General features: G+C 38.1%; 1 protein-coding gene across 5 annotated transcripts in view; it reads left to right on the top strand.

Moving 5' to 3' along the window:
- Positions 1–24,189, top strand: part of PIGN (phosphatidylinositol glycan anchor biosynthesis class N) — a 112,018-nt gene that overhangs the window by 54,308 nt on the left and 33,521 nt on the right. For all 5 annotated transcript variants that reach the window (XM_052697939.1, XM_052697941.1, XM_052697940.1 and 2 more), the window contains exons 13-20: positions 4,381–4,459; positions 6,713–6,895; positions 9,889–10,025; positions 11,088–11,187; positions 11,309–11,401; positions 12,936–13,027; positions 15,520–15,631; positions 20,450–20,558. In XM_052697939.1, the coding sequence (XP_052553899.1) occupies positions 4,381–4,459; positions 6,713–6,895; positions 9,889–10,025; positions 11,088–11,187; positions 11,309–11,401; positions 12,936–13,027; positions 15,520–15,631; positions 20,450–20,558 (905 nt within the window). The remainder of the gene's footprint in view (positions 1–4,380; positions 4,460–6,712; positions 6,896–9,888; positions 10,026–11,087; positions 11,188–11,308; positions 11,402–12,935; positions 13,028–15,519; positions 15,632–20,449; positions 20,559–24,189) is intronic.

Below are 24,189 nucleotides of genomic sequence, written 5' to 3'. Positions count from 1 at the left end.
GTTGCTCTGTGGGTGGGATGGTGCCAGATATAATTTTGTGATGAGAAGGGCAATGTTAGTTCAGGGCATTTTTTTTTTCAGGTTGTAATTTGTCAAAATGCCAGGAATCTTGAGAAGAGGATGAGAGTCTGTGGCTGCTCAGCCTTTTGACAAAAGGGTTTACTGGGATTGTTTGGCAGGTGGCCATCTGATGCCTCTTTACCTGCCAACTGTTTTAGGGTTAGAAATTTCATAGTAAAGCAGATGAGAAGGTCTGCTGTCTCACATTCAACATCCTAACAGGCTTTATTCCAATTGTCTTTCTCATCTTGCTGGGGCTTAAGGGTTTTGAGGTTTAAGGAATTTTTACCTTCTAGATCTCAAACTTCTTTCAAAAGGAATGGCTTGGTTTTTTCCCCCATCTCTAACTATGCAATATGAAAAGTTGAAGATTTTAGTTTGTTGAGCAGCTACTGCTGTTGCTGCTGGTGGATACAAGTCATAGAAATGCAATCTTTGCATTTGCATTGCATTGCAGTGTTGTAGGATGCACGGGATGGGTGTGTATATATATATAATTATTTGTTAATGAGGAAAGTAGGAAGCAATAGGATGTAGATGTACATGAGCTGACAGTGCACATCTGTGCATTGTGGATCATAGATGTGAAGCTTGTCCTGGAGAGATTATTGAATCCTCCTGAAAGAAATTAAAAGTTCTCAAGCATGAGCAGTCAATTTTACATGCAAGGACATTTGCATGCATTTGAAGCAAAACAGCTGAAGTAAGTTTTTCAGTTAACAGTAATCTTAAAAAAGCTTAGCATTTTTCTTCATACAAAGCATTACCCTTCTGCATGTGCATCCTTGACTTTCGTAATTAAATCTGGAGCCTTTAAGTTTTAAACTACTACAGATCTTAAGGGGTTACTTTTTTATAGTATAATTCTGGAAAATGTACTACATGAAATAATGGCTATAAATCATTACTCAAATAATCAGATGTAATAAAATTAACATACTAGTAATGGAGGGGAAAGATATAATTGCAAGATGTCTCTTTTTGTTCCGCAATTTTTATTTCATAGGTTGTCTGTAGCATGCTGATGGGGATGGTAATTTGTTAGCATGATGATAAATAAAACTTACTGGCCAAAGAGAGGTCCCCTTGACATTGCTATGGTAGCCTTCCTTCATCACAGTCTTGCTATGAGTGCTGTCAAATAGTTGAATTATATATAAGGCATGAATGATGTGTTGGAAAGATTAATTTTGTCAGGTACACTTATGAGAAGGGTAGCTAACATCTCATAAGGGATAGCTGACGAGCACTTGCACAATTAGCCCAATTGTTTTGTTCCATAACTAATTGTTTATTCAACTAAGATGTTTATTCATGGATGAAGCTGGGATTTTCCTGTTGGAGCTAATTTCTGATAAGTAATTTTCTGATAAGTAATTTTATTTTTTTTTTAAGGTGGCTTTTTCATAGTGCCATCATCATTTTCCGTGGAGAATGTAATTTTAAATCTTTACAGCCCTTACATTGTGAATGCTTATAATATAAATAATATGTGACCATTGAGTTCTTAGTTGTTTAAATTTATGGGTACATTTTACATTACATGAGTGATGTATTCTGTAATATTTTCTTGTTCAAAGAAAGGAGAACAAATTTGAGTTGACCAACTGCATTATTTTTGTGTGCTTTTGCTAATAGAGAGAATAAAACTTAAGTATTGTTGTGTCATGGAAATATACCTCATTTTACTGGGTGAGCTTCTCATTTTGTATTTGGTAGAACTGGATTTTGGTGGTGGGTAGCTGGGAAGAACATATACACCCATAACAACTTCTTTGTTTCTTTGTAGAGTTCATTATCTTTCTAATAATGATCAGTAAATTCATTTTATTTCTATTAATATTAATGGCACACGTACCTTAGATGACCTTGAGAATACATTAGCATAATAGTAGTGCCTCTGGGTTTTTGCATACTAAAACACAGGGAAATAACTGATCAGTTTATTCTTTTCTCTAAAACTATCACTAGTAATAAAACGACTATTGAGAGTAAAAAGATGTTTAAGGTATTTATAGTTAAATGACTATATGGAAAAGTATAAAGTGAAAGATAAAAAATACAGCTTTTCTAGTACAAGCCTTTGCATTAAATAGGGTAAAACTGGCAGCAACAATAAAATTTGAATCATAACATATCCCGAGATGGAAAGGATCCATAGAGATCACAGAGCCCATGGGGTCTGGGTTCCACACAGCATCACCCACAAATCAGACCATATGACTGAGAGCATTGTGCAGATACTCCCCGAACTCTGGTCAGGCTCAGTGCCGTGACCATTGCCCAGGGCAGGCCGTTCCAGTGCCTAGCCACTCTCTTGTCAAGAACCTTTTCCTGACACGCAGCTTGAACCTCTTCTATCACAGCTCCATGCTGTTTCCTTAGGTTACATTGAGACAGTGCACATTGTCTCACACTTCTGATGTTTTGAAGATCTAAATAAAGCTGCATAACATTAGTTGCAGATTTAAAATTTAAAAATTCCTTACCTAAAAGTTAAGTTACCTCTTTTTCTGCCTGCAGTGGAAACTCCCAACTTGATTTGTTTCCTTGGGCAATTTTCTCTGCCAAAAGACTTTTAGCAAAACTGGAGAAATTAGAGATTTCTTTGGGAAGTACCTTCAGCATCTTCTTACCCTACATGAAGAATTGATTCCACATTGATTTATCATTAGCCTTGGTGCATGCTCTCTGGCTACAGGGTGGCAGCCTCTGGTTCTATAGCCTTTGGGGCTGTGAAGTTGAGAAATATCAGTAAGTGCAGAAATAACCAGAGTTCACTCGGTGCTCTTCAATACTGTTTTCTAAATTCCCCTCCAAAGTCAAGATAATCAAACACTTGCCATTGCCCTGTCATCTTTTCCTGCCCTGTTTCTTATATATCATTGAGTGTATTGAATTTCACTCCCTCTCTCCCTCTGCTCATTTATTAATACCATTGTTAGATTTTTCTAAGTGCAAAACACATGAACATTTAAAATACAGTTACTTATTGAACTTTTTAAAAAGTAGGATGCGCTTGTAAGATCCAATTTTGCTGTAGAAGACTCCTACAAAAAAAGTGCTGTGCTGTGAACTCAAAGCAAACAGTAGCAAAATACTACAAGATACTATTAGTAATGAAAATTCAGATTGATCAAGCACAGAATCCTTCTCATCTATTTCAGGGCTCAAAAGATAGTGTATGTATTCTTATGATGCATCAGCTATTTCTGGCTGGAAAGCAGAAGTAGTTCCTGAAGCTCATAGCAAACAATTGGGAATAAGGGTTCCAATGCAGTGGTGGCGTGGGAACAAAAGCTGCCTCGTTGTTCAACTAAGAGGCAACCCAGGTGTTTGCTGCAGATTAAAATCATAGGAATGACACCCGAAGACTGGCTCTGGATTTGGTACTGCCTATAACATAAATTTGGGATTTCTGCACAAGGCAGGTGGAGGAGTGAGTGTGAGGGAGAGTGTCACGCTGCTGGGCCACCACGTGCTGAGGGCATGGTGCTGTACCTCAGTGGCATTGTGGAGGCTGTGAAGGAAAGCTTTCCTGTGACTGCTGATCAGCTATCACAGCACTGTGATCCATGTCAGTGTGTGCCTGTAGTGCTGGAGGTTGGGGGTAGAGGCTGTCTTGCCTAGGAGATCTTGGCTGCTGCCATCCTAGGTTAACTAGAACAAAGTGGAATGGGACTTAGCTCCTGTCTTCTCTGGTCGGTGGATTGGCTGACTGGCTTGCTTTTCCATGGTGCTATTTCCTGTAAAGGAAGGATCATAGAAATGATTTAGGGTGATAATCAAATTCATTAAAATCAGGTGTTCTCACCATACACCTCAGTGCAACCATAACTCTAGCTGGGGGACTCTAATAGTTCTCTGTGGAAGAGGAGACAAGCTCTCAGATTTTTTAAAAGAGAAGATTGTTAGACATCATCTACTGCAACTGTGGAACCTGAACAATTCATTCTACGCTGATAAGCTTACAAACAGCTTACAACCATGACTAGCAAATCAATTAAATGGTTTAATTCTTGTGTGTGCAGTGCTTCTTGTCCACAGCAGTGGTCAATAATAATGCACAAGAGAGAGAATTTGCATTACCAAAATAGGTGGGAATCCTGATGTTAAAAAAAAGTCTTAATGAAAAGTTCTTGGGGTAAATTAGTTAGCAGAAATGTTGACTCGTGTGGAAAAGAAATGGCTTATTCCCTTACGAAGTTCTGAATACTTTTTGTTCCAGAGTCATTTTTGATTACAAAGTAGTTTTTGTGTCTCTTCCTCTGTTTGTGAAAAGAAGCATTAATGTTAATGTATATTTGTTTTCTTGTACAGACCACTTTCTGATTCTGAACAGATCAACTTTTTAAAGAAAGCAAGAGAATATATTCAGCAACAAAAGTACAATGAAGCAGTAAGTGTCTTTGCTATGTATCTTCTAGAAACTCTGAGATCTTCTACTATATGTAAATACATTTCAATTCCTTTAACTTAAAGGAAATCTAGAAATTACTTTTTACATCCTTTTGATGTTCATCTCACTTATCAGCAAAAAATCCTGTCGTATGTCTCTAAAATTTTGCATTTCATAACATCAGTTCTAGCAAATAATTCTGACTTACTCATTTTTTCCTCATAATTCTCAATCTTTTTGTTACCATTTCACAGTATACTAGCACAATGTTTATATTTTCCACTGTTCAAAGATCTCATTTGAAGGAAAACTAAGGAGTATAGTTCATAATCATCCTTTCTAAGCTGCTAGTTGCATGAAAAAGTATGTCTCACTCCATCATAGACCCTGCTTTGTTTTGCCGTCCTCTTACCTGACTCACCTGTTCATGTTTTTGTTTCACATTTCAGTTTGTCAGAAACTGAAAGCCATTTGCAGCATCATTCTGTGCTTCCTGGTTTTTAAATACCTTTCTAAGCATTTGCTGCCACTTGCTGAGACAGGGCACTTTGTTATGGCAGTTCCCCAGTGTTTGTGTTTTAACACTCACAGAAATAATTGGTGGGGCTAAATGGTACAAAGAAGTCTTCCATTTTAGCATTCAGTTTAGTTATTGAGTTCTGTGTTAAAAAGCATGTGAAAAAATTTAATCTGTGAGATTGCTTTTAACCTGGCAACTGCATGGAAGAATAATTCCATGAGATGCTAGAGGTCGGCTCTTTTTTTTTTTTTCTTGCTTCCTCTCCCTTCCTCATGAGTGCCTGACCATTCTTTCAGATAAGTTTTTCCTAATGTCCAACCTGAATCTCCCCTGGCACAACTTTAGGCCATTCCCTCTCATTCTGTTGCTAGTTATTCTGGAGAGGAGGCTGATCCCACCCTTTCCATAACCTCCCTTCAGGTCACTGTACAGAGCAGTAGGATCTCCCCCAGGCTTGCTCTTCTCCAGACTGAAGAATCCCAGTTCCCTCAACCGCTCCACATAATGATTGTGCTCATGATTGCTTATCCTAAATGACATGATTTTAGTGGAGTTTGTCCCTTTCAGTTGATAACTGCTGGGAATTTTGTCCTAATATTATGGCTTAAATAGCATCTATCACCTCACTTCAACAGGTAGCAGCAAGCGGATATCAGCATACTGTAATTCATCTATTTTGAGGAACTTTTTGCCCTTCCTAGAGTTGCGTGTAAGACTTCTTCTCAAAGAAGACACACATTAAACATTATTGCCCTTCTCCTTGTACCTGATCTCTTATCTGATTGGGGCAGATCTGCTGAACAACTTCTCTTTTTGAGATATTCTAATATTTTGTGTGTCATAGGGAGTAACGACACATTATTGGTCAAGGTTTCCTCAAAATGGGCTGGAACTGGAACTCAAGCACTCAAATTGAATAGAATATTGCTTCTACTGGGAGATGGATGTAAAATGTCCACTACTGTGCCTAGACTTGAGAACCGTGCTGAGTGAATTCATAGATTTGCTAAGTTATTTAAAAAAAAATAAAATTACTGGATACCTAGGCATAAAAGAAGCGTCACAAATAATCAGATTCTTATTATTGACATCTTTCCACCAACCAGAGAATTCTTTGTGTTTACGAAGTGTTCACACATTGCACAGCTCAGTTTCCCATCTTTGGAAAAATCACTGGGATCAGCACACCCATGTGTGAGGAATGATGCTCAGTGGAAAACCAGCCATCTTTATCTTGGTGTCTCCCCAGCCATTGCTAACTGGCAAGGGAAGTACTGAGATGGAAAAGACCTATGATTAGAACTGAGTAAAACCTAGCTGCAGCTGCTTTCATAGCTCTCCTCCTATTTAAATGTGGTACCTTCAGAAACTCAGAGCTGCTTTTTTAATGACTCACCTGTGAAGGTCAAATATGTTCTAATGCTGATGGGAAAAATGTGTTTTATAGTAGATGGTATTCAAGATGTGCTGCCTGCATGGCTTTCATCATCTCACCACTGCTGTGGCTCAGAAGGGTGGTGAAGGAGCCACGTGATGGTTGATTTTAAGTCCAACAGGAGTCTGAAGCAGAGCCTGATCCAACAGACATGTTGGCAGAAACACTGCACCTGACTGCACACGTGTGTCAAGAGCATCAAAGTTGCTTGAGCTCCAACTGCTGTTGGTTAGGTTGATTTGTTGCACGGAGCTTAGACTGCTTTAAACTGATGCTTGTATGTTCTGTTTGCCTCCAGGTATCTCTGTGCAAAACCCTGATTAACCTTGCTTTGGAAGGCCTGTCGTATTACCATACTTATGACAGGTTATTCCTGGGCCTAAGCATTGCAGTAAGTTTTGTGGGATGGACGACTTACGTGATTCTGGTGATTATTAAGACTCACACCAATTTGATTAAGGCTACTCAGGGTAATAAAAAGGTAGGTTGGAAATTGGGATTTCTGTTTTCAGCATTATTTGTATGCTGGGTCTCTTTGTGCAGGAGACCAAACTGTACACCTTCCACTGCTCAATTCTCTTGACTGCACATGGAAACTGGGAAGCTGTGGAGCTTGATGCTTTCATCCTGCCTGGTGTTACTACTTGGTCCTTTAGAATTAGAACTAGAATCAATAAATCACAATGTGCATTACTGTGTTTTCTGAGTTTCTTTCCTACAGCTACACATTTTACTAAATGCCAGTGCAGATGTAATGATTTTAAACTACTAGAGAGTCTGTTTCTTTATTACAATTAATGCTAATAATTAATTTCCAGCACTCTGTTAATGATAATAATTTTTTACAATAATACAGCCTTTGCACTTCCATTTTGATTTTTGCTCTCTAGTGTAAGGCCCAAAATTTGCATGTAACTTTTCTTCCTGTCCTCTGTGCCAGTGAGTAGTCAGCCTTCAGATTCCAAGTGGTTCCATCATGGCATTTTTTAAAATTTATAAGTTATTTTAATAGAAAAGTGAACTGTGATTTCACAGATCAGCTTACTCTTTTATTTATAATTTGCAAGAGTAAAGCAGAAGGCATAAAAACTGAAAGAAACTTTTTTGGATAAGATTGATGGCTTGATTTTTCACAATGTACAAAATCCTAGGAAATTCATTTTTGTTTCAGTCATTTGTCAGTAAAGACATACTTTGAAAAGGTGCACAGGCGAAATGCTAGCATTTCACTATGGCAGGATTAAAGCCCTAGGAAAAAAATAAACCCTCCCAGACTTCAGGACAAGCTGAATTGTTTAATTTGGTAACATAAATAAGAAGGTAGACTCACTTAGCATCTTTACTGCCTTCAGTATGTTACTCTGAGAAAATTTCTATCGTGCTATCTTAGTGTTTTAACAACAGGATGAAATGAGAGAGTCTCGGCCGTTAGTGAAAGTTATCAAACAAAACTGAATTGGAAAATATTCGTAAGTGTTGTGCATGACTTAGGATTTCTTTCATCAAATAACTGAGAAGAAATAGTTCAGGATGTTTGATACATGTTAGATATGAATTAAATCATTACAGAAAGTGGACTGAATGTGAATAAATTAAGTTAAACCATGATATTTTCAGTCATAGTAAAATTTTTAATCCTGAAGTAATTTGATAGCTGCCTCTTTTGAGATTTCACTGAAGGTACGCATTATGCCAGTAGTACGGTAGAAAAAAGAGAACGTTGTGTATAGAATTTTCTTTATGCAGTTTCAGCAGCAGACCTTTTTCTGTAGAAGCATATTTTTTTTATGTTGCTGTATGCTTAGGGAGTCACAGCAAGAGACCGATACTTCTTACATGGAAGTTATTTGGTTTATAGATAATAGTGGAGCTACTTAAAGAATATTGCTGAGAAACTAATCTACCACTGACAGTCTTCTGCAAAGCACAGCCTTATAAAATCTGGTAGCAGCCTTTGAATAATGAAACTTCATATCCTGTATATATCATCTATAAAAGTTTGTGGCTTCTTGTGCTACTTATGAAAAAATCTTTCTTTTAGAATAGTGTGTTGGTTTTCTTAGCAAGAAGCCTAACCTTTTAATCTGCTTTTAAACATTCAGAGAAAATGCAAATCTGATTTCCATCTTCAGTGCATGACCAATTATTGGATTGTATAATCTTTGCCTCTGTATGAAATAAAACGTTGATTGTGTTTACTCATTCAACAATAAATTATGTTGTGTGCCTATCATAGCTATACATATTCATTTTGCCTACATGACTGCAAATGTGAAGTTTAAAACTAATAAAACAAAATTGCATTAGATCAGCTTTCTGTATAACATTTTTTTCCTTAATGGCAGCAGAAATTTTATTTTAAAAATCATTTAGAACATGCATTTGCTGTCAGTTTAGATCAGGGCAGTTTTATATCAGTTACAGTAGGGGAAAACCAAAACCTGCCAACTCATCAATGTGACCTGCTAATTGAGTGTCTCGTCGTCTTCAGCGTATTTAACATTGTCACATACCTTCCTAAACAGCTCATTCTAAGAAACAGATCATACAGAAGAAAGTAGTTCCTTAAGTCATTGCCTACGCATTATGCTGAGAGTTGCTGTTACTAAAGCTGCCTTTGCTACCTCAAATTGCAATACTGAAAGATAAAATTCTTTAAAATTGTATGTAATCTTGCCTTAACTCAGTGTCCCTACATAAGGAAAAGTGTTTCATTGGCCTAGTGAAAGGTGAATGGATTGACTGTTTAATGCTCCTCTTTGTACAAGTGGGAGGTTGCTGCTAACTGATGTTTAGTCCCCATCAGCCTCCATGGGCTCTTCAGCAGCCGCCCTGTTTTTGCATCAGGAAAAGTTGGGTTGACTGATGGAGCACCTCCTGCACTGCTGTCCCAGCTTTTGTCTCTGTTTTGTTTGCAGCAAATAAAATTTGAGGCTAGTTTAGTTTAATGTCCAAAGATGGAAAAAACTCATGTAACTCAGAGGACTTTAGCTGTGGAAGGCTAGTGGCAAGGTACCTTCAGTAGTTGTCCCTAAATCCTGAAGAGTTCATTTTTTTAATGCTATTATCTTGAACTCAAGAGGTTGTGCTCTAAGGCTCTTTTTAGAACCTAAATTTAAGAGTTGATTTTTTTCCAAGGCAAAGAATTCTGTCTTCCATTGGATTTCAAGCATCTGTTGAACATGTGTAACAGTGCATGCATTAGGCTTCCGAGTGCTACAAGTGGACTTCACCTCTGCAGAGCTTACTGCAGAATGTTATGTAGAGAAATATTTGGAATTTCAAATCCTACTGTCAGTTTTTGTATTTTGCTGGAGATAGCATCCAGAGTTGTGTTCATAGTCACAAGGCAGCTTGAGCAGCATTTCAGCATAACGTTTGCTTTAGGATGTAACTTGCAAGGGTAACATAGTGTGCTGTTTAAACCATTTTACTGCCGTTTCAGCAATGTTTGCCAAACTGTTTGTTTTTCAGGAATCTACTGGTCCCTTGTATGGTTTTACATTTGTTGGGATGGTAATAGCTTTTTTCCTGTTGATTCAAACAAGCCCTTGGACTTACTATGTATACTGTCTGCTGCCAGTACCCATATGGTATGCAGTTTTGAGAGAGTGAGTAAAGAATATGTTTTACAAAGAATGACTTATAAAACCAGATCTGTGTTTCCTTTTTGTTGACAATCAAACTATTCCTTGTAAGTTTTGGAGCAGAATAGATACAATTTTATTAGAACTGCTGAAATGTTTTCTAAGGTATTCCAAAGTACTCTGGTTTATATTTCACTTGATGTGTTGAGCAGTTTCCAAACAGATTAATACAACTGCCAGTTCTAAAGATAGTTTTCCTATTAAGAAACATAAATTCATGTCTTTCCAATATGCTTTCAGTACTCTGGTAACTGAAGCAAATGGGTGTTAAAAACTTGGGCAAATTACTTGTAGCAGCTGACTGGCTTTGTAAAACGGGGTGGGTTGTTCCCTTTCTTTCAGTTGTTTTTAAACAGTGTGATCCTGCAAAGTGTTCAGTATGTGAACTACATTTGCTTTTGAAGAGGATGTGCCAGCCATGTTAAGGGTTGTGCTCTGGTATCAAAACAAACTTGTCTCGCTTGTCTCTCCTTTAACTTGACTGAATGCTCCACATCCGAAAAGATTTGTTATTTTCTGATTGCTATTGCTTCCATAATCCACTGGCAATTCTGTAGATACCAGCTAGGTATTATTCAGGGAAAATGAGACCAACTGCAGTTAGATAATGAGCTGCCTCATAAAACACTGGAAGAGCTAACGGGGGATTTTTTTTCTGTCTAAAGCTTGTGAATGTTTCATCAGTTATGACTGACATTAAGCACAGCATAACCAAAAATGTTCATAAACTCAGAGTCAATTTGGATAAAGAGCAATCTGAAGTTTGTCCAAATACTCACAAAGATATGCCAGAAATGGGAGGGAAAAAAAACCTGAAAGGTTTTATTGTAGGTTTTATATCAAATTCAACTGGGCAGAAGGTGCCTCAGGCCATCACTCAGGCTGTCTCCTAGCTGCAGGCAGGATCAGTGATACCTTAATCATTTCTTGTGCTCTGAGCCTTCACCCCTGCCTTTCAAAGCTGAAATTCTGTATTATTTCTGTTGTATTAAAGTAATCACTGTCTTGTTCCATTGTTTTGAACAGACTTCGTGTTATTCAAGACCCTGCTGCAAATCTCTGGTCACTTCCTATTGGTCAGTCTTTGGGCTTCCTGTTGATTTGTATACTGGGAATTGAACTACTAGTAAGTATTGTATTCATATGTATCAATGGAGTATCTCATTGCTAGCATTTTATATTTTGAAGAATTGTAAATTTTATTTAATGTGTGTTGGTTTTCAGTCTGATGTTGGATTTTCTGTTAGGTTTTCAGCTTTTTCTACCGCTCTACACTTACTGTGGGTCTTCTTGTCTTTGCTGGCTGGCCAATGATCACGCAGCTGTGGGTTCAAGCAAAGGTATTGCATTTGCTTTGCTTAACAACAACACCAAAAAAACATTTAATAAGGATGTTGCATTTAAATCTTTTCTGATTCTTGTTCAGTTATGCACTTACTCTGTTCTCCGTTGTCAGCAGCATGTAGCAAAGCATAGGAATTTAATATGATCTGGATAGATTCCTCATAGGTTAGACAAGCAAGAATGCAGCTTAGGTATCAAAACTGATTTGTCTGACATTGTGACTGACAGCTGACATTCTAGCGTGGTGTTTTTACGCAAGAACAGTTGTAATCCAGAAAGTCTGACAACTTTCTAGATTTTTTTCTGAAGGTCTCTATCACAGTTGTCAGATATCCTGCTGCTGTCCTTGTTTCAGGATAGCAGAGAGTTAACTATTTGTTTACTGTTGTTAGTGATAAATAAGAAAAATGATTAGCTTAAAATCAAATGAAATGTGCATTGTTTGTTGAATTGCCAAAATGACAAAAGCGATGACATACGCAATCAGTGAAAGTTCTCTGCCATTTTAGAAGTATGCTTTTTTTTTAATGAATAGAAAAAAAGTAACTGAAAAATGCTTCTCATGTCTTTGTTGTCTGCAGTCAGCTGGCATATATTGTTCCTCAGAGGCAGCTTCCTGTACCATTTTTCACAGGAGCAAACTCCACTTTGGTAGATATGGATTAAAGATATGGATGAAGTGGCACAGTCTTTAATATGAGACAGTTGTTCCAATTGTTCGTTTAAATTCTTACTTCACAGGCTACCTAAAACCTAGAGGTCTGGGAAAGAATTAGCATTTAAATTGAAATAGCAATTTGGATACAAATTTAAAGTCATGCTTTGCAAGAACTTTTGAGATGTAAGTTTGTACTTGCTTATTTAGTCTTTTTTAATTGTATTTGAGTAATCAACAGCATGTCTTAAAGTGGAAGAAGCGTATTGTAGCACCAAAAATATCCTTGTTAAGGTCTATAATCTGACTTGAGGTAGAAAACTTTAAGTGATGTAGCTCTTGCTGACTTCACTGAGAACAAAATACCTGGGATTCTTTCCCCATAGCAGAGTTTCAACAACTAGCTAGATGATTATGGTGGGAAAATCAAAGGGCATTCAGATTCAAAAACTGGGAAATATTGCTGTATTACTAGAGAATTGGCGATTCGTTAGCTGCTGCAAAATTCTGATGAGATCAGTTTTATTGCTTTCTTCCATAAGACTGTTCATCAGACTTCTGGTGACTGCAGTGGGTATGAAGGTCACGCTTTCTCAAAATGCTATTAAGTGTAAGGTTAGCTTTAATTCTGATTGTCTTCAATAGTATTTTGACACTGTGGAAATGAGATTATTTTCTATTAAATTGAAGAGCTGTAATGTGAATGACTTTGTGCCCTTTTTCAGTTCATTTTCTTAATGATAGATACAGAGTGGGGGGATATCTGTTGGGAGGTGCTTGTAGCAGTTGTTAGTTCACTGTACATTTCTTTTCCATTTAGACAATAGTCTGCCTGTGTGACTTCAAAATATCCCACATTTCTTTCTTTCCTTTAGAGAACAACATTGATCTGGACTCTTCTGTGTGTGCTCCTGGCAGTATTTCCTTTAATGCCTGTTGTAGGAAGAGAACCAAACATTCCTCTGGTGTAAGAATTTCATCTTGTTCTTTAAACTTATCATTTTCCTCTTTGATATTCAAAATTTAGACTGACTTGATATATGCAAGGAATTACATTATTGAAAGCTGGCTGAGACAGGTATTGAAATTCAGAATTTAAATAACTTGATTATAGAGACCTCAGTTATTCACTAATGTGAATGAGAAGAGACTTTTAATACTCTTGCAGTACTTCAAAGAAAGTCACAGCCATTTGCTCTTTGCATTATTCTGTAATTTCTTGTGGAGGGAAACATTTCTCGTAATACCAAAATCTGCAAATTGTACATGAAAATAAGGGTCGTTGTTAAAGGAGGAGCTTTGCTTGGGTGCAAACGTAGTAAATAGCAGTGATGTGAATAAGAACATTCATTCAGAAGCAATTTACTTTGACAGAATCTTTCTTAATTCCTCCATCTAATATTGAGTAGTTTGTTTTTGAATAACGTTCTGTAACTAATGAGTGATTCAGGGAAATAGAACAAACAGGGTGACAAGAGTTCTGTCATCTGCTAGTCTTTCACTGTGTGGGCATTCTTTTCTATCTGGATGCAATCCAGTTGGTTAGCCTGAAGGAGTTAGCCTTTTGGTATCCTTCTAGCTACTGCAGAGAGACCTGAATTGACCTATGCTGCAACAGCTCCTTCTGCTCTCTGACAGAGGATACTGTGCCCCATCAAAACCAGGGTATGTAGTGCCTGATACTCAGTAAAAAATTGGGAAGAGAGCAGCAACATATGATTGCAGTAAAATTTTGAGCCCAGATATTTTCCAAATTATTTACATTCTGCCTCAATATTTTTCACTATAGTTTAAATCTACCCACTGGAAACCCTTGCTATTTGTGTTGCTTGGGAATGTCAGGAATATTCAAGACAGATTTGCAACAGCCATAACACTGGTTCTTGGCTTTATATACCAATTTTTGCTGGTTCAAACTGAAGTGGTTTTTTTTATTATTCTTTGTAACAGCCTAGAAATTAAAAAGAAATCAAAATGGAATAAAATTATAAATTACCTTCAAGTCTTCCTCCGTGACATTTCTTTACATTCACCTTACCCTGACTGTACATCTTCCTATTTATTCTTTTAATGAAACATTCTACCTCTGAAGCAGCTTGTGCTTGTCTGAGTCTTGTCAAGAGAATTTTGAAGTTGAAAAGATTTGAAGTAACAATGAAAAATATATGTATATGTGTTGCTTCGGGATATTGAAGATAAGGAGATGGTGGAAGAAAAGCTACAACAGGATGAAATTAAAGTGCCAGTGAGAAATACGTGCATTTATTAAAGCTGTTCTTGAACAGGGTCACTATAGGTCAGCCCAGGGCCTCTTCAGTGCATTAATAAAATGTGTATGGTGTGAACAGGAAGCTCCTAACTGAACTCGGTAGTAAAAAGGAAGTGTATGGGAGATGAAAGCAGAATCATATGACCAAGGAGGAGTATAGAGCCGCAGTCTGAATATACAGAATGAGTTTGGAAAGCCAAAGCCGTAGTGAGGGGTGTAAAGTGCAAGCAAGACACCAAAAAAGGATGAAAGGGAAATTTGGGAAAATGTGGCTATGATTCTCAAACAAATACTAAAAATATACAGACTAGGTCAATGGGCAGTGAGATGGATTGTAAAATGGCTGAACTATGAAGTTCAGAGGGTTACAGTCAGTGACATGAGTCCAGGTCAGTCAGTAGTGGTGTACCCCAAGTTCTGAGACCAATATTAAGTAAAGACTGATTCAGATTCTTGGCATCAGATTGAATGGTATCCATTTAAAAGGAAGAAATGGGCACACATTTAGGTACCAAAAAAAAAAAAAAAAATCCATTTAAACATAAGGAACTTTTTTACAGTGAGAGTCGTCAAACACTGGAACAGATTGCCCAGACAGGTTGTGGAGTTTGAATTGTTGGAAATATTCAACACCCACTTGGGCCATTGCTCTGAGCAACCTGCTGACCATACTTTTGAGTTGAACTGGACTGTTCTCTAGAGGTGCCTTCCAATCTCCATTCTGTGACTGAGAAGCCTGCAATTGTGTTCCTATATTGGGTAGATCATTAAATGAAATCTATCTTTGCAATACAGCTTGAGCAGACTGATTTTATATATGAAATAATTGTACATTTTTATGTCTGAGACAACACCAGGAGTAGAGCAGTCACAAATGGACATTTTGGACAGCAGTCTTTCTGTGCTGAAGCCAAGTGACAAATGGAGGTAATTGAAAATAGCTAAAATTGATGGCTAACAAAGCATGTATGTGATTTTTGGTCATTTTTGCCACAAAGCTTCTGAAAAACACATAGGTGACTCTGGACTTTGTTTTTCAGGAACTGAATGTTAAAGTTTCTTTAATGTATTTTGTCTTGATAATTGCAACAAATTATTTCCTCTTAATGAAGAACACATCTATGAAAAAACCTGATTTGGTACTTTTAGGTCACATTTCCAATGTTCTTCTTGTTCTTTTGTTTTTATAGAGTAGCTGCTGGTTTGATGACACTTCTGATCTCTTGCTTCTCCTTGGCATCTTTTTCTAGAAGTAAAAATAAATACCAAAGTAAAGAAGATCTGAAAGTGTTTTTTTATCAGGTAACTTGCTACTTTGCAGTAATTCTGAATGTTAGTGTTTTAACCTGGAAATTTTTGCATACTTTAAGAACCTTTTCCTACCAAAGCCACGTTATTCAAGAATAAATTGATTGTTGTTGAGTTTTCCCCTTTACTGTCCTCTTCAAGAGGACCATATGCTCATGATATTCATTTTATATATCGTAATGCTGTGTTCTCAAAGTTCATACTGTGCATATTTATTTGCTTTGGTACATACATGTGCATACACATTTTGATATTCTTCTCCAAGAATTTCAGAGTTTATCCTGCCTCCAGTCTGTGTATGTAATTCACACTGACTTTTGCATGGATTGTCTGTGTACACTAAGGACAAGCTTGTTGGTTCGAGGATTTCTTTCCATTTTCTGAGTGGGTGTTCCATTTGTTAAATCTTCTTTCAGATGGAAGATGGCATTTTTCTTGGCAACTTCATGAAATAGGTAGATCTTCTCATAGCAGTTGCTAATTAAGTTCTAGAGAGCTTTTAAGATTTTAATAATGCTTTGAGAATGTCTGCTATTTTCATTTAAAAAAAAAAAAAAACTTACAAGATAATGGTTTTATTTTGGGATTAGTAATGTTTCTTAAAAGCTTTATTGATTATTACTTATATGGTGGAATTTCCTATTGAGCTAAGCACAGTATTCATTATATTGTTGGTGTTTTTTTTTTAGAAATGGAATTCAGATTGCTTGAGAGGAGAGGCAAGAATATTGAAGTTTTAAAATGCCTTTACCTGAGTGCGCACAAGTTTGTAATATGGAGGTGGTTTCCCTTAATGTTTTGAGCTTTCCTTGGAAAAGAGTTATCAGCTCTTGTCCTATGTATTTCCAGTACATATATACCCAGCCGTGGACTCTTCTCACTGGAAAGCTTCAAAACAACTGATCTGGATGAGGGAGTGAGAGTGCTGCTAGGTTGGCATCTAGCAGCCATCCAAAGTCAACCCACTGTGTAACTGCTACAGCATCTCAGCAGGGTGACTGTGGAGAAACTCATAAATAGGGAGGTGAAACAGCTCTGTAGTCAGGGAGTAATACCAGATGCTTCGTGAGCCAACTTCAGAGACAGGAAATTCTGCAAGCCCTGAGATACTTAATTAGATGACAACGTTTTGCCTGCTTGTTCAGGGAGAAACATCTTTCTTTTTCTCCCAGCGTACAAGAGGATCGTAAAGTTCCTCAAATTTCTCCTTAATCAGGGGATATTTTTACAACAGTGACATCTAATTACTACTCTCCATTAGATTTTTATTTCAAAAGCTTTCTTAGGAGTGAAAAATAGGGGATTACTCATTCACTCTGGATGAAGAAAGGATTGGGAAGAGCATTCAGACTCCAAGAGGGAGAAGAGCATTACGGTGGCATTATGGGTGTTCATCAGTTAAGATCTTGTTTTATGGTTAAAATGTTTGTGATTGCTCTGAACTGTCAAGAATGCAAGTGGAAAATGTTTGTCAGAAGACTGGTGTTTTAGCTAGACAACATTATTCTTTTGCTTTCCCTTTAGTTTTTCTTTTGAGTTGGAGTTTTCAGAAGGAGTGAAGTGGGAAAATATTCAATTTGGAGTATTTTGAACTCATGGCATCTTCTCATCAGATAATATGTACCTATCTTGCAAAAACAGATGTTGATTGGGGCACTGATGTTTGTACACATGATCAGGTTCCTGCTTTGCATCTGATGAGAGGTTGCTGACAGATAATTTTTATGGCACCTATGTATCTGTTTGTTGGAGGCTGTCACTGAAAGTTATGCTTTCCTCTGATACGTTGTTACCACTTACACTGAAAAATAAGATGGTTGTTTGATTTCTCTGGTGAATGAAAGGATAGCTTACTTTGCTACAGTACTTTCTTCTTTGTGTGCTTCCCTCCTCTCAGTCATTGACTGAAGTAGGAGGAAAAACAAAGCATCCTTTCTGTACATGCAGTCATTACAGTGTGCCTTGGGATTCCCTTAGCAACTTTGCTAGCCTTTTTTGTAGGTTCAACAACAGAGAAGGAATAGCTGGTGGTCCTAGCTTTTCTTCTAAATTTAGAAATAGGAAAGCGCAGCATTATCTAAGCTTTTTGAAGGATCTTTTCCTCTTCAGAAGACAACTTTCTCCTTTCTTGTCCATGTGAGCTTCCTTTTGTATCTGAGAACTAGCCAGTAGTGAAGACACTATAACTGGTAAAGAACAAAGTCTGCTCCATTACATTAACCTGCTCTCCTGTTGTCAAAAAGAGATGTAAGTAACCAGGGACCCACAGAGTAAGAAAAAAAAGAAAAGAAAAAAAAAAAAACCAAACAGCTTGTTCATAGCTCTCCCCAGTGAAGCAAAGTCCCTCAGATCCAGATCCAGTCCTGAACTGTGTGTTTTTGTGTTGGCTTTCCCATGGATGGGACAGAACGTATGACTTGGAAATGAATATGAACTGCATACCTGTGTGGACTTGAGAGTCCACTGACAGGCAACTCAGTAGTTAACTGTCTTTTGTACCTAGAGATTGTGGATTTCCTACATTGCCTTAGCCTTACCAAAACAAGTTGTCCCAGACAACCAAACATCATGATCAAAAAGTTTTTTTCAATGAAAGGGTATAAATAACAAAGTAAATATAAAGGTTTAACTAACTTAATTATGATTACATTTGCCTTTCGGTTACAAAATCTTCAGTTATGTTTAGACCTACATTTGCAGTTTTGATATATGTCACTGTGTCCTGGAGGCAGAAGATACTAATTACTTCCTTACTTTTTCTGAAAATTGTCAAGAGATTTTCAGGTTTTCTTTTCATATTAAAGCAGGAGTAATATTTTGTTTCTGAATTTTCTTCGCTGTGGCAAGGAGAGTGTTGTTTTTTGGTCAGTGCCACTTCTGTCTTAGAGAGGACTTCAGGAATGGTGAAAATTGAGGTCTTTTTACAATCCATAAGCTGGACTGCTGAAGAATTTACCATGTGACTTAATTTTTTTTGCTGGAGTTTATCTCTTTGCCAGCAGTTTCATAGTTGAAGTCTAGTTTTTGTTGCACTGCTGAAAACACTGTTGTTACCACTGGCTGATTTGTTCTGGACCAAACTGTTATTCCTAGGAGACTTGAGCTTCATGTAGGTCCAAGGTGGCAGCTGATTAATTTTCTCCTCTAAATTACTTAAAGCCACAATAGGAATCCACATCCGAACTCTAGAGTTACAGAACAGAAGAAATCCAACAGACGATTCTGATTCTTACATAGTTCTTTCCATGTATTGCTGTTATGTATGGTGCTTAGGATAGTTGCTGGCAAAGAGGTGCTGATGTCACCCTTGATTTCCTGTTTCTATCTGAGACCTGCAGATGACCATTTCTCAGAGGTCCGCCCTTAAACCGCTCAGGAATAATCTCTGAACTTCAGAGGAGGTTTAAAGGGGGAAAGAAGACAGGTTCTTAGGTGGAAATCTCTGCTTACACATCCAAGTTGCTTCCATGCTGCTCCACAACCCTGGAGATGTCTTTGAAGACTGAGAGCAGTTTGGATGTTAGCTGAACTGTGAACACAGAAGTCTCTGAAGCGAATACTGGGGCTCTGGGATAAAACTAGCAGAAGTAAATGGAGTTTACTGACGTGCTGTGATCATCGTGAACCTTAAAAGGCATAAGTTATACTATGGGTGATGACTACAGGTGCAAAGTGACTTGGACAAAGTGACAAAGACACCAGCGACGAGGAAATAGTAGGGGATTACCAGAACTCACGACACTAAAAGAAGTTGAAAAGATGCATCAAGAGGGAGAGAGATATGGCCACAATACAGCAGAGATCCCAAATAAGCACCAGAAGTCTAAATGGGCCAATTCCCTGAGCTCGTGGAGGTGTACTCCTTTGATCTGGTTTATTAATGTCAGACAAAAATGCAACTTATATATTCTTGAGCCATGAAATTAAACAGAACGAGCAGATACTGAGCACCTCTGAAATTGAGCCCAAAAAGGACCTGACTGCTGGGCAGGTTCTCTGGACAGGGTACCGCTAGATGTCAGTGTGTCTGGATGGGAGATGGCTGCTATTCATACGGTAAAAAGTGAAGGCAGCGAAGTGGTAGTTGCTTCTTAGAGTGCCATTTTAAAGCTCATTTGCAAAGTGCTGTGTATGCTTGATTTGTTGTGAACAAATGACAATAACTGAATACTTGGCCCAAAAGTTTTCTTGAGTAATTGTCTACTTACAAAAATAACTGAGTGTGGTAATTTTCTCCCCTCCCTTTTTTTTTGGCTCATACTTGATGACTTGATGACTTGATGACATCTCCTGAATTAGCCCAAAACAAAAACCCTTCCATCTTACTGCTTTTCCAAAGCAGAGGTTTCTGCTTGAGGTGGCTCAGGCTATTTCATCTGAGCAATTTGCTAAAGCTGCAGCTTCCTTTAAACTACACTTCTAGTTTGTGCAGCTGCTATCTCTTCTCCCAAGAACTGTGCAGCTCTTAACTATGCTTTCCCTTCACCCTGTACCTGGTCCTGCAGTGAAGCCAGAAGTTGTGCTGATTCTTCATGGCTGCCAGTCAAGGGCATGCACTCCTCTGCGTACTTCTGTTTGGCTTTTTGTTTGGTTCCTTTTATCACAGTTGCACTTATTTTAATAAAAAAAAAATTATGGGTAGAAAATGGTACAAGTACTCAGCTTGCACATCAGAGTCTTCCTCAGGGTTCCTGTTCTTCTGTTGATTCAGATGAGGCGTTTATGCAACTGGAAAGCATATTTGCATATTTAATATGGAATGGCAGAGATTCCAGACTAACTGTGTGTTTCTTTGATTTTTCCTCTTTCAAGATGTTCAGTATTGCACTTTCAACGTATGTTGTGAGCAGTACTCATAACAGTCTTAAAAACAAGCAAGGATTGCCTGTATTCAATCAAATTATCAGTTGGACGACTCTAGGTAAGCTTCTTGCTTCCCAAACTTATTTTATAATACTTTTAGTGTTAGGGATTGGGTTGAGTATCAACATCTTACTGTTCCACATATTTCTTGATTTCTTAAAGTTTGATAATGTGTTTACTAAGGTAAGTTTTTTTCTCATGAACACATTGGGAAATTTTCTAAAATATTACTCCTTTCTAAGGTTGTTATAAAACACTAACAACTGAGTTTACAAGTAGCTTTTTCTTTTGTTTCAAATATCCTTTTTAGGGTTATAGTAATAAAAATGCCCTTTTTGTTTACTTGAGGCCAGATAAGAGTGATCTGAGGTGTCCTACAAACAAGCCAGTTAAAACATGGGGACACGAGGAAAAGAATGTTGCTGTATTTCAGTAAAAAACTAAAGCTGCAGCTGACAGCAAAGAGCCTTGGGTTACTGGATGTGCTTTTCAGAGCTGACTTAGAAAATGCTTATGAACTAGTAAAATTAGTATATGTTTGATATCTGTTAGAAGCTAATTATTAAAGAAAAAAATTACAAGTCTGGATTTTTCACTGCTCTTAAATTAAAATTGTGGGATCATTAAACAGAGCAAATGTAATTATCACTGGGGTTATGATATAAAGTAAAGTAATTCATTTGGTATTTCAGCTGTAAAATAATTTCTGTATGGCTCCATTAGCAAATGTTAGGCAGTATTTATCCCTGTCTGATCCAAAATGTGGGAATTGTTTTAGACCAAAAAATTTCCCTTTCAAATTTGAAAGCAGTTTTCTAGAAGTCAGGACCTGTAATTTAGATGTAGCTTAATGGAAGAACTGTGACCTGTGTTCTCTTGTTGCTGGATGTCCTCTATATTTTGTGTATTCCTGTACTGGTGACATTGCTTTAACTTAATCAAATCCTGTCAGTTCTAGAAGTCTTACTTCTGTTTGAGTAAACAAATTCAAGACCAATACAAGTGATTGTGATCACTGTTTGTGTGGGGGAATACTCTTCATAATGTAGTTTTGTTTTCCTTCCATCCTCTTTTCCTTTGTAGCCTATTAAGCTAAATGCTTGTCTCTATGTGGATGAATTCCTTGCAGTTTTAAAGACAATGAAATCAGTGATGTCCTGCTTGGCTTACTGTAGCAGGAACTGAGGGTAAAGGTTATCGTTCTTTTCTGAGACAGTGAAAGAAATGTGTTTTTCATCTCCGAGATTTGGGAAATCAGAGAACTCTAGAGTTATAAGGAAAAAGTATATCAGAAATTCTCTTTGCTGATGTTGTTGTTTTTATGACAAAAATAAAGCTAAAATGAAGTAAACTGTGTACCCTCTTTGCTGCCATGCTGGTATTGAATATTTTAGCAAAATTTTTCAGACTGGAAGTAATCTTTTCAAGTGGATATGATATTCAAGGTAGGAGCCTTATGCATTTGTTGAAGTTGCTTTACATAATTAAACACAGAACTAAGCAGGTAAAAAGCTAGGGCATCCAATGGAATGCCCTCAATACTCCTAGTGAAGAGAGATTCCTTGTCATAAGCACAACAAGCAGTTGCATAACCACAGCAAGCATCTGCCTTGTCATTAGCATCCACCAAAAATGTGACATAACGCCTGTGTTAAAAATAGTGTGGCCAGCAGGAGCAGGGAGGTGATCATCCCCCTGTACTCAGCACTGCTGAGGCCGCACCTTGAGTATTGTGTTCAGTTTTGGGCCCCTCACTACAAGGAAGACTTTGAGGCCCTGGAGCGTGTCCAGAGAAGGGCAACGAAACTGGTGAGGGGTCTGGAGCACAAGTCTTATGAGGAGCAGCTGAGGGAGCTGGGATTGTTCAGTCTGGAGAAGAGGAGGCTCAGGGGAGACCTCATTGCACTCTACAACTTCCTGAAGGGAGGTTGTGGTGAGAAGGGGTTTGGTCTCTTCTCCCAGGCAAATAGTAGGACCCGAGGAAATGGCCACAAGTTGTACCAGAGGAGGTTTAGGTTGGACATAAGGAAGAACTTTTTCTCTCAGCGAGTGGTCAGGCACTGGAATGGCTGCCCAGGGAGGTGGTGGAGTTGCTGTCCCTGGCAGTGTTCAAGAGGCATCTGGATGAGGAGCTGCGAGATGTGGGTTAGAGCTTGTGGTAGCTGTGGTAATGGGGGGACGGTTGGACTAGATGATCTTGATGGTCGTTTCCATCCTTGTGATTCTATGATTCTACGATTCTATAATAAGAAATAAGGCACCAAGATCTACTGTAGCTTTCCCAAGATTGATTACACTATAAATGGTCAAATGTCTATTCATCTTTTTGCTTACTTGTGGAAGAACAATACTGTTGCTTATTAAGCTGTCATTTTCCCCCTCTCTATTTATACAACCAGAAATACAGTTATTAGTATTTATTCATGACAATGATAAGCTAGATATTTCTGAGACTTTCTAACAAATTGTTGTCCCCTCTTCAGATAGCCATTCTGATGAATATGGAACCTACCGTATTTTAAAAAATAAAAATTTTAGACCTAAATTAAAATTTTAAAGAAAGACTGGTTTGGGAGGAATCAGGCAAATTACTCATGTGTGTGCCTGCAAGCCTGAAAAAAGGACCTGCTGGCTTCAGCTGTTAGACTGTGTGGTTGTTGCAGTCCCTGTATGGTAACCACAAACATACAGAGCTAAACCCAGGAGGCACAGAGTGATTCCAGTCACTTCCATGTTCTTCAGAACCTTCTTTTTAGTGTTACCAGATGTTTCTAAATCAATATACATTATATTTTAAAGATTCATCAGCATACCATAGCATTTAGCCAAGTTTTGGGGAATTTCACATTGTAATTATACAAGGAACGTGTACTGAGACTTTATAGGTCAGCCAGAAGTGTGCAAGTCTTTTGATGGTTAATATTTCATGTGTCATATGAAAGTTGGAAAGGCTAATTATCATCTGCCACACACACATCTGTTTTCATCTGTGATTGTATACAGAGAGTGATGCACATCTGATGCACTGAGTGCCATTCACAAGAGTCTAGTTGCCACACTGAATTTCTTTCCAGCTGCTCTGGCTTGCAGTGAGTGTCCCTGGAGTTCCTCCTTAAGCTGGGCCTTCTGTAAGCATGGAAAGCTACAAGTGATGCTAGAATCATAGAATCATAGAATCACCAAGGTTGGAAAAGACCTAAAAGATCATCCAATCCAACCATTCACCTATTACCAATAGCTCCCACTAAACCATGTCCCTCAACACAACATCCAGTCTTTCCTTGAACACCCCCAGGCTTTGTGACTCCACCACCTCTCTTGGCAGTCCATTCCAGTGCCTGACCACCCTTTCTGAAAAGTAATACTTCCTCATGTCCAGCCTGAATCTCCCCTGCCGTAGCTTGAAACCATTCCCCCTGGTCCTATCACTAATGACACGAGAGAAGAGGCCGACCCCCAGCTCACTACAACCTCCCTTCATGAAGTTATAGAGAGCAATGAGGTCTCCCCTGAGCCTCCTCTTCTCCAGGCTGAACATTCCCAGCTCCTTCAGCCTCTCCTCATCAGCCCTGTGTTCCAGACCCCTCACCAGCTTTGTTGCCCTTCTTTGAACTCGCTCCAGGGCCTCAATGTCTTCCTTGTAGTGAGGGGCCCAAAACTGGACACAGTGCTCGAGGTGCAGCCTCACC

The sequence above is a fragment of the Tympanuchus pallidicinctus genome, unplaced genomic scaffold (assembly GCF_026119805.1).
Source record: "Tympanuchus pallidicinctus isolate F22 unplaced genomic scaffold, pur_lepc_1.0 scaffold31, whole genome shotgun sequence".
Lineage (NCBI taxonomy): Eukaryota > Metazoa > Chordata > Aves > Galliformes > Phasianidae > Tympanuchus > Tympanuchus pallidicinctus.
This window is presented reverse-complemented; position numbering and strand designations above follow the sequence as displayed.